Genomic DNA, 9,016 nt, shown 5'->3' on the forward strand with positions numbered 1-9,016 from the left:
ATATCATGATAAAAAATTGTATACAATTCTACTAGTATATTAGTACATATGTATCTTAAATGTTTTATCACTCTATTAATTGTGAGGTATATTCTGGCATTGTTTAAATAGACATTTTTTTAAATTTAAAAGCTAAGCTCTTGTCAGTGGAGCTCACGCCACCTTCCACGATCTTCCATTAGTCCTTTTAACTGTTGATACGACACGACTCCAACTTTTTCTTAACTTGCTTGATATAGCTGTGTCTTGGTCTTCACCTTCCTCTCTTTCCACCTATTTTTCCTTCAATAATGTTGTTAATTAGTTCGTCGTGTCGTATCAAGTGCCCCAACCATTCCCCTGCCTATTCTCAATAATATTTATGATCTTTCTCTTTTCTTTAACCCTTTTAAATACTTCTTTTCTTATTTTATCTTTCTAGCTAATTCTTTCCTACCTTCAAGATATTATTTATTTATCAAATTTTAATTAATTTATAAAAGTCATTATAAAGTTTCTGGTATACAATAAGATGTCATGAGATGAGTTTCTATATAACAGACCGTTACAATTTGAGTGTATTTTGGCAGTGTACGATATTTCCTAATTAAGAGAAATTACTTTTTGAGATCATATCAACAATACATTCATAAATTTTATATTGTTAATGAAACAATTCATTCGTTTAGAATTTTAAATGAGCAATAAAATTTAAACATTTCAAGTAATTATTAAAATTCGACAATTTGGAATTCATTTACGTCAAAATTGGCAACAATGAAAATATAGTATTATATAAACATCAATATTTTAGGCGCTGTAACACTAGCCTAAATATAGGATCACATATATCTCCCAAGATTTTTTTTCGGACTACTCTATTGCTGTTGACCGCAGCTGGCCTTTACAGCTGCACCAGACAATAGGAGGCGAGTGCAGATGGCACTCCAAACCCGCGGAAGGACTTATGGAGCGGCTGAAGGCCAACTCCCGCCTGACGGATACGACTTTAGTCTGAGGGCACCGCTAGGGGTTCAAACCTCGGCCGTCATAATTTCCATCACCGTTTGAATTGGACGGGGAATCGATCGGTGGGGATCTCCCAACCAAATGTAATAAAATCTTAAAGACCACACCAGATCATTCCAATGCTTATTAGTTATCGCAAAACTTCTTAGTGACATTAACACTGAGTAGTCGGGCATTTTCCCACCAAATGGCGACTTGGCATGTCTTTTTATTTCGCGCTAAAATTCGAGTTTTAGTAAAATATTTTATATATTACGAACTATTTGATATTATTATGTTTACAAGTTTCCTGCGCCTTACCACTTCCCGTAACAAAATGAGTAAACTTATCTGTTGAGTTTTGTTACAGAAAAGAGTACGACCAGTTTAATCGTGTCCCAAAAACAGAGTGATAAGTACGACAGTATTGTCTTGTATTGATAATATGTATGATCCTATATATTTGACAGTATAACATGCGCCTAATGCATCAATAGCTGCAAATTGCTAAGCGGCGAGGCCGCTAGGTTCAATTTCGCTTGAAACATATTATTAAATTACACAACCATTAAAATCTATGCCCATGCAGCCACACTATATTCGGGGTCCACTAAATCCAGACATTACTTTCGAGTAACATTCACTATATTAAATTTATAATAACTTGTCAAGTATTTAAATAGCTAATGAACCTATGTTTGTAGATTACTAAGTTCATTGTAGATACCCAAATCAATTTCTAACTAATGAGTTACTATGTATTTATTAACATTATATCAAATAACAATACATTTACTAGTAATATCAGGCTTGTCCGCCAATTATTTCACTAAGAGTATTATCTGGATCTATATACCCTCATTTTCACGTCCATACTTAAAGAATTGGTCATATTTATGAGATTGTTCATTTAACTTGAAGTTGACAATTCAAATATTCATATATACTATAGCAAATTGCAAAGAACATCTTATAGAAATTGATTAAACTGTATAAAATTATAATCAGAAACAAATTTGACTAGTAAAGTAATGATTGCATGTCAAATTCAAATATTTATACACTCTATATAAACAGCATTTAAGCAGTACACAATGATCAATTAAATTCAACTGCCATACAAAAATCATACATAAAAGCTTTACAATTATGAGCTTAGTGTGTTGAGAGCACTTGTCTTATCACATATTTTGTTATCAGTCGAATGCAGAACTAATTTCTGCATTGGGTCTATAATTATTTTAGAATTGTCTTCATTCCTCATTTCTTGGTCTTTGCACACTTCACCTGTCGTATCTTTGATTGTACTGTCACTTACCATGCCATCAGATTCAACAGTTTTATTGTCGAAAACTGGAAAGAAATCATAATGCGACTTACCATTGCTCAATTCGTTATTGGACTTTTCGTTTTTTACTTTCTGCTTTTTCGTTTCATTTTCGCTGCTAATAGACGATATGTTACGTTTGGAAAACTCGTCCCAACCCTCTGTAGTTTTCCCATGTACAGGATTCCAATCTTTCCGGAAGGAGCTTGATGGTTTTGTCGTTTCATTCGATGAGAATTTCTGCTGTATATCATTTATTTGATTGTGATTCTCTCTGGTTGACACTATTTGACCATAGACCGGAGTACAATATGTGGTGTCATTATTGCTAGCGCTCCTGTTGTCTCTACTTGGATGGTTTTGATTTAATTGGCAATTGTTCATGCCTGAATCGAATTCTGATTTTTGACCAGCATTGAGGAGTATCTGTTTAGAAGATTTCACGATATTCTTCTTTTCGTTGGCAGGTCTGTTTGGGGAACAGTTGTCATTTCTAATTTTGTCATCATCATCATCACCACCAATACCGTCAATATCATACACCTGGAATTGGATAAAACATTTATTTAGACTTCATACAAATACTTTTTCTTTCATTAAAATAGAGTGTAATTTTAACACACAATTCTATCAATCTAATTCTAGTTATATTCAGATAGAATAGAAAATAATTTATTCAAATAAACTTCATTTAAACACTTTTGCATAGTCAACAATTTTTTTTTAAATCTACCGCTTATTTGGAAAACTGTCATCACAAGAAGAATAAGCAAGAAACTTGTGTGTTGCTCTTTTAAACAATCCTAATAATGATAAACTAGCGAGCCTGTATTCATATGACATTTTCATTCGAAAATCTAATTGGAATATACATAATATTTTTTTTTAATAATTGGAATAAAGAATTAATTTGGAATAGAATCTTTATTGAAATTAACTTTTTAATAGTCATGTAATATTATTTTTACTAGCAGCACCCGTGATTTGGTCCGTGCGGAATTTAACTTTATTTTTCTGAAATAATAGTAGCCTAAGTTATTACTTATTACATCAGCTACCTCCCAAAAAAAGGTCCCGTTAAAACCAGTCCAGCCATTTCAGAGAAGCCGGGACAAACAGACCGACAGACAGACAAAAATTTTAAAAAGTGGTTTTTTAGGTGTGTAAAAAAGGCTTATTTCAATATTACAAACAGACACTACAATTTTATTTATATGTATAGATGTATAGATTCTACTGCTCATTCTGAAAGCAGACATCTCAAGAAGGTGTGTGTTGCTCTCCTGATCTAAATAAATGTTATTTAATTAATCATAATATTTAATTAATAAGATTGGTTTAATTGGTAAAAATTTAATACACATCATACAACACACAAAATCTTTAATAAGTAATGCACTAAGATTTTATGTGAATAAAAACTATCAAATAAAATAAATAAAAAGGATATAAAAATAACATAAGTAATTCTATTAAAATGTTACCAAATTGAGAAGTATATCAAAACCAAATACAATAAAATTGAATCAAATTTTAATAGAGAAAGAAAAATAATGTAAGAAATATTTACAGTAAACAAAATTAAAAAAATAACCTTATACATTACATCTTGGCTCATTCCCTTTTCCCGTTCCCGTTTGTTCTGCACAGCCAGCCACACATCTTTCAGCTCACCGGCCAGGTCTCGATCTTTAAGGATGACAGGGTTTCGACTGAGTGATAAACCTGGGTTCATTGCTTCAACAAAGTCACAGAGGAGGCTGACCAGGGCTTCTCTATCCTAGAATTAAATCATAAAAGTCTATATTAGGTTAACATCTATATATGGTTTTACAATTGGTTTCTTCATATATGTGCAAGCAGGTATATTTACTTATGCATGAAAAACATATACAAAATCCAGTTTATTGATTAAAGCTTTATCTATATAAATTCCCTTAGTGTTGAAAATTAAAAAAGTTTAATAGTGTCAATTTAATAGTGTCAATTTGGGGAGTCCGTTTCTACACAGGGGAGCAGTTGTGAGGGGAAGGGAGCTGTTCTAATTCTCAAATCCCCACTTTGTTGGGAGCCATAGTTGTTGTAATAGTGAGAAAATCTTTAATTTGCCTTATTTGCTGTTAAGAATTTGTTATTACCTCTATTTCACTGTTGGTTTTCAAATAAAAAAAATTAAACTAAATTATTAATTTTAATGAAAGTTTATGTCTAAATACACAGATACACAAGTGATTCAAAAGTTTCTTGCTCATTCTTCTTATGATGAGTCTGCATTCCGAGTGAGTGGTAGTATAAAAACACTTGACTATTTATACGTGCATATATTAAGTTTATTTAAATAAAGATTATTTCTATGTACAGAATTGATAATAAAAAATATAAACAATGAAATTGATACTCACTGTGCGATTATCAGCGTTTTTTCCATTTGCCTTCAAGATGTCAGGATTTACCATAACCGCAAACACTAGTAGTGGAGGTTTGTTGCTATTCAGTCCACAGCCTTGAGGGATCTAATCACAGAATAACTTTATATGAATACAATGAATTTTATAAGCAATGATGAATAAAACTATTATGTACTTATTAATAATAATCTTCCACATTACTTATTAAACTTTAATATTGTTATGGTTAGTAAATAAATTATGAAAAATATGAAATCTTAAATTATAATTATGAGAGACAAATAGAATCCTTACCTGCATACCACCATATAACGGTATCGGATCTGAATATTGCTTGGGATTGGCTATTTTCTGCCATCCGAGCACATTTATGAATAATTTCTCTGATGTATCCTTTACTGTGTCCTGTATACACATATGAGGTTGCGGCGGATTTTTAAACTGGCGGAAGGCTCGTGAACCACGAACATACTGAATTGGAACGGATCTCTCCTGAGAATTTAGGTTTTCCATAGCAGTATTAATAAATGTAGAACGCGTATACTATTACTTTACGGTTGTATCGCTAAACATTCACAATAAAAACGAAAAATATCCATTGACATCTCGAAAGGTCCGACGTCCCAAGTTTATTGAACTCCGTGTAACCGCATCGAATCAACGATTACTTGTTACGAACTGATATATAACATTCAATACAATTTCTATTTTAAGTTTATGTTTACATTAATCAAGTATTACAAATATAGCCAAAGCTCAAAAATGTAAGTTAAAGAAAGAAATAAAACGCTATTTGGTACCGTCGAACGACGAAAGAGAAAGACTGTTTACTTTTTTATTATTTTTTTTTATCTTGGACTGAGCACAGAGTCAGCTGTCACTGTCATAGCTTTGTTCACGGACTTTCAAAAACTTCATATGTATGGTACTGATATTTATGCAACTGTATACATAATTGCAATTTAATTTTGATGAATAATTGTTAAAAATTAATTTTTGGCATGTATATATTTTGAAAGGTTTTGTCCGCTCATAACAACTCATGTAATGCTTCATTTAAAACGAAAAATTTATTCACTTTGAGTACAGATAATTCCTTTTTCTATTTCCTTTAATTTGAATAGTTTTTTTTCAAATCGGTCTTTGGTTCAGTCAATTCTTTTTCTTTTCTTTTTGTAATGGTTTGGGAAAATAGCAGTTTATTGATCATGAGGTTGATTGTCAACATGACATTGATAGTTCAATAACGTTAGAACTGTCATTGATCTGCTTTAGTCTAGTACCATTCTGTCAAAACAGAAATCATTTGTTTCATTTACAGTTATTTTTAATTTTTATGAAAATAGCAATAAATATTTTTTCCATAATTGAAATATAAGTTACTTATTATTTTAATGGATTTGACTTAAGAATCACGGATTTTTGTTTTAATATCTAGATATATCAAGAATAAGATGGTTAGCTGTGCAATCTCTAATTGTAAAAACAGTTCTGCGAAAATATCGAAAAATAAGGACGGAATCACATTCCATAGGTAAATATGGATAATATTTAATAGTATTAACTTAAACTTAGTCATGTCACTTAACTCTATTTTCGTATAATTTGAAAGGTGTTAAAAAATTACTGTTAGAAAAAATTGTAAATAGTGAATGAAATAATAGAAAACTTTAAAGTATCCTATATATATATATAAATCGTATATGGTCTATGTTATGAAGGTTGTATGAAAAAAATCTCAAAATGATATTAAAAACCATATAAACATAATTCAGAGATATAAACATCATCAGATTCAAAATAAAAAGTAATTTATTCATATACGATATTTTAGCCGCTTTTGAATGTATTTTTTTATACTAAAATTTCCTACCGTATAGTTCAGTATACAGATTCAATTGAGCAGAACTGGTAATAAACTCAATTAAGTTTCTTATTTTTTTAAAGTTTATTTGCAATGTTTATTTATATAGATGTTATGTCTAATGTTAAATGAAAATCTCGTGTATGAATAACTAAGCTTAACTTTATTCTGCGAAGCTTCACCTAGAATTTTATAAAAAAAAATTGTATGAGGTGGACTCAAATTCAAAGCCTTTATTAATTGACACAAAGTTATACAATCTAACATAGTTTTTAATTAAAAGTTTAAAATATTATAGAAATATTCTTCTTTTCTTCTTTCAGCATATATTTGTCCACTGCTGGACGTATGCCTCTTGCATAATCTTCCACTTCAGTCCTGCTGTCTTCCTGATATCAGACCATCTGGCAATCTTCCAGAAGTCTCTGAGTCAACATGTCTTTAGATGCCAATGATGTGGACTCAGATGGTTGTAATTATTTCAGATTCCCGAGAGACAAAGAGAGACGCCAACAATGGGAAGTGGCAGTCAACAGAGAGCAGGAATGGTCATCTACCACATCTAGTGCAGTTTGTTCGGAACATTTTGAAGCTAACGATTTCTACTTGACTGAGAGTGGTTTGCGTAGACTCACAGTAGATGCTGTGCCTTCTATAAATATTTCTGTAAGTAGACAGCATTTAATAACAGTTTATTTTCATTTATAATAATAGTATAGGATTATGGAACAAGTTGGAGGTGTCTTTTACCCATATAAAGGGACCAAATATAAAGAAACCAAATTTAAAATTGTAATTGTATTGAAAATACAGCTTAAATAAATATATTATCGGCATCACATGATAACTTGATATCCATGGTGCTGTTAATGTGGCAGTGACAGGCTATGGTGACTACATACCATAGGGGGGAAAGGGGATTGTTAGTAATGTGGATTGATGATCATATTGTGAGCAATGTACCATGTCAAGTTGGCCTTCACTTGGTTCCCCCTGGAAATCATCGTGATAAATTTCTGGTCAATTTATCATGATGGGCTAACAAGACCTTGTTCTCATTTTATCATTCTCTACTGCTAGTCCGCGAGCGTAAACCAGTTGAGTTCTCCATTTCATCGTCATTTAACTGACTAAGTGACCTGATCTCATGCTCATTTCTCATCCTTCACTGCTGGCCCGCGAGCATAAACCATTAGCGCAGGTGAGTTCACCATTCCATTATCATCCATAATACTACAATACCATAAGCTTCCTTAACATTCCAGTTACATAAAAAAATTCATACATCATTCTAAATTGATCAATTTAATATTTTCAGCCCTGCCAGGAACCTGAACCCACAATATCAAAACTACAACCTGTAGACATCACACCAACAGACACAGAGGAAATCATAGAATTAAAATACAAAGTGCGAAGATTAGAAATGATAGCCGAAAGTCGGAAGCGCCGGTTGAACCTCATGTGGCAACGGAAAAGGAGGCTCCGGAAGAAAGTTGAACGCATGAAATGTTTGATCAAACATTTGATCAAGAATAAAAGAGTCATGGAAAAAAGCTGAGGAGACTACGGCCAATAGAATACCTTTTAAAATACTATATGTCATTGAAATCTTTAAGAAACGTATGTGTAAGTGCTTATTCCTTCTTAAAAGGCCGGCAACGCACTTGCAATTCCTCTGGTCTTCTATTATTCTTGTGGTCTTCCGCAAGCTCTTATGGGCTGCTGGGCTCGTGCCTCGAGTATGTGCTCATTACCCGGGCGTACTGCTGAGGTCCCCTGGTGTTGCAGCTGCTCATGAGCGGCGGTAATCACTTACCATCAGGTGAGCCGCAAGCTCATTTGACCATAGGGGTCATAAAAAAGTCAGGAAAAAGAGGATCATTTGAAATAACTTGTCAGATATTAATTTACATGATATTTTGAATAGATTAACGTAAAAGTTAATTGTTTTAAAGTATTGTAAAGCTGAATAAAAATAATTTAATATTTGAAGTAAGTATCACAGGTATCCAGAGCAATAAGACTGTTTAAAAAGTAAGTACGATTAGTGCGTCATGCAGTGTCAACTCGTACGGAATACAGAGAAATATTTATAAACTTACAAAATACAATTTAATTTTAATTAATATAATTTATTTAGTATTTCCTTAAATGCCACTTCTCCCCTTGTAAAATGAGAATCACACACAAAAACGATGAGCTGTTACAACAAGGAATTGTAACGCATAAAAAAATCGTGTTGACTGATGATTACTATTAGAATAACTGTTACTATTAGAATAATTTAATATATAAAGATTTATTAAATTATTCTAATATATATATTTAATAATATTTATTCTGTATCTAAAATATAACCATCTTATCTTCTCCCATCGCGCAAGACCATGTTACACACACAATTTACGCGCTCTATTAATAAGGATT

The 9,016-nt window shown here is 31.9% G+C and overlaps 2 protein-coding genes across 3 annotated transcripts; one reads left to right on the top strand and one right to left on the bottom strand.

Annotated features, from left to right (window-relative positions):
- Positions 1–471: 471 nt before the first annotated feature.
- Positions 472–5,498, bottom strand: LOC131844843 (uncharacterized). 2 transcript variants are annotated; one of them, XM_059193825.1, is made up of 4 exons: positions 5,017–5,498; positions 4,717–4,827; positions 3,921–4,094; positions 472–2,857 (listed from the first exon to the last, which is right to left on the bottom strand). In XM_059193825.1, the coding sequence occupies exons 1-4, from the start codon at positions 5,233–5,235 to the stop codon at positions 2,135–2,137; spliced, it is 1,227 nt and encodes a 408-aa protein (XP_059049808.1). In that variant the 5' UTR covers positions 5,236–5,498; the 3' UTR covers positions 472–2,134. The 2 variants fall into 2 exon arrangements, with proteins under 2 accessions (XP_059049808.1, XP_059049807.1); XM_059193824.1 differs by having other exon boundaries at positions 3,909–4,094.
- A 518-nt stretch (positions 5,499–6,016) lies between these two features.
- LOC131844846 (THAP domain-containing protein 2-like) lies at positions 6,017–8,211 on the top strand. The gene is made up of 3 exons (XM_059193827.1): positions 6,017–6,256; positions 7,072–7,252; positions 7,905–8,211. The coding sequence occupies exons 1-3, from the start codon at positions 6,177–6,179 to the stop codon at positions 8,145–8,147; spliced, it is 504 nt and encodes a 167-aa protein (XP_059049810.1). The 5' UTR covers positions 6,017–6,176; the 3' UTR covers positions 8,148–8,211.
- The last annotated feature ends 805 nt before the right edge of the window (positions 8,212–9,016 follow it).

Source organism: Achroia grisella, unplaced genomic scaffold, assembly GCF_030625045.1.
Source record: "Achroia grisella isolate CSIRO2021 unplaced genomic scaffold, CSIRO_AGI_Agris_v1 utg4142, whole genome shotgun sequence".
Classification (NCBI taxonomy): domain Eukaryota; kingdom Metazoa; phylum Arthropoda; class Insecta; order Lepidoptera; family Pyralidae; genus Achroia; species Achroia grisella.

Excerpts from the sequence above, each read along its gene's own strand:
- LOC131844843 (XM_059193824.1), bottom strand. The coding sequence starts at position 5,235 with ATGGAAAACCTAAATTCTCAGGAGAGATCCGTTCCAATTCAGTATGTT. Across the intron at positions 4,828-5,016 it reads CGTTATATGGTGGTATGCAG|ATCCCTCAAGGCTGTGGACT; the intron begins GTAAGGATTCTA and ends TTCTGTGATTAG. Across the intron at positions 4,095-4,716 it reads AAAACGCTGATAATCGCACA|GATAGAGAAGCCCTGGTCAG; the intron begins GTGAGTATCAAT and ends ATTTAATTCTAG.
- LOC131844846 (XM_059193827.1), top strand. The coding sequence starts at position 6,177 with ATGGTTAGCTGTGCAATCTCTAATTGTAAAAACAGTTCTGCGAAAATA. Across the intron at positions 6,257-7,071 it reads GACGGAATCACATTCCATAG|ATTCCCGAGAGACAAAGAGA; the intron begins GTAAATATGGAT and ends TAATTATTTCAG. Across the intron at positions 7,253-7,904 it reads TGCCTTCTATAAATATTTCT|CCCTGCCAGGAACCTGAACC; the intron begins GTAAGTAGACAG and ends TAATATTTTCAG.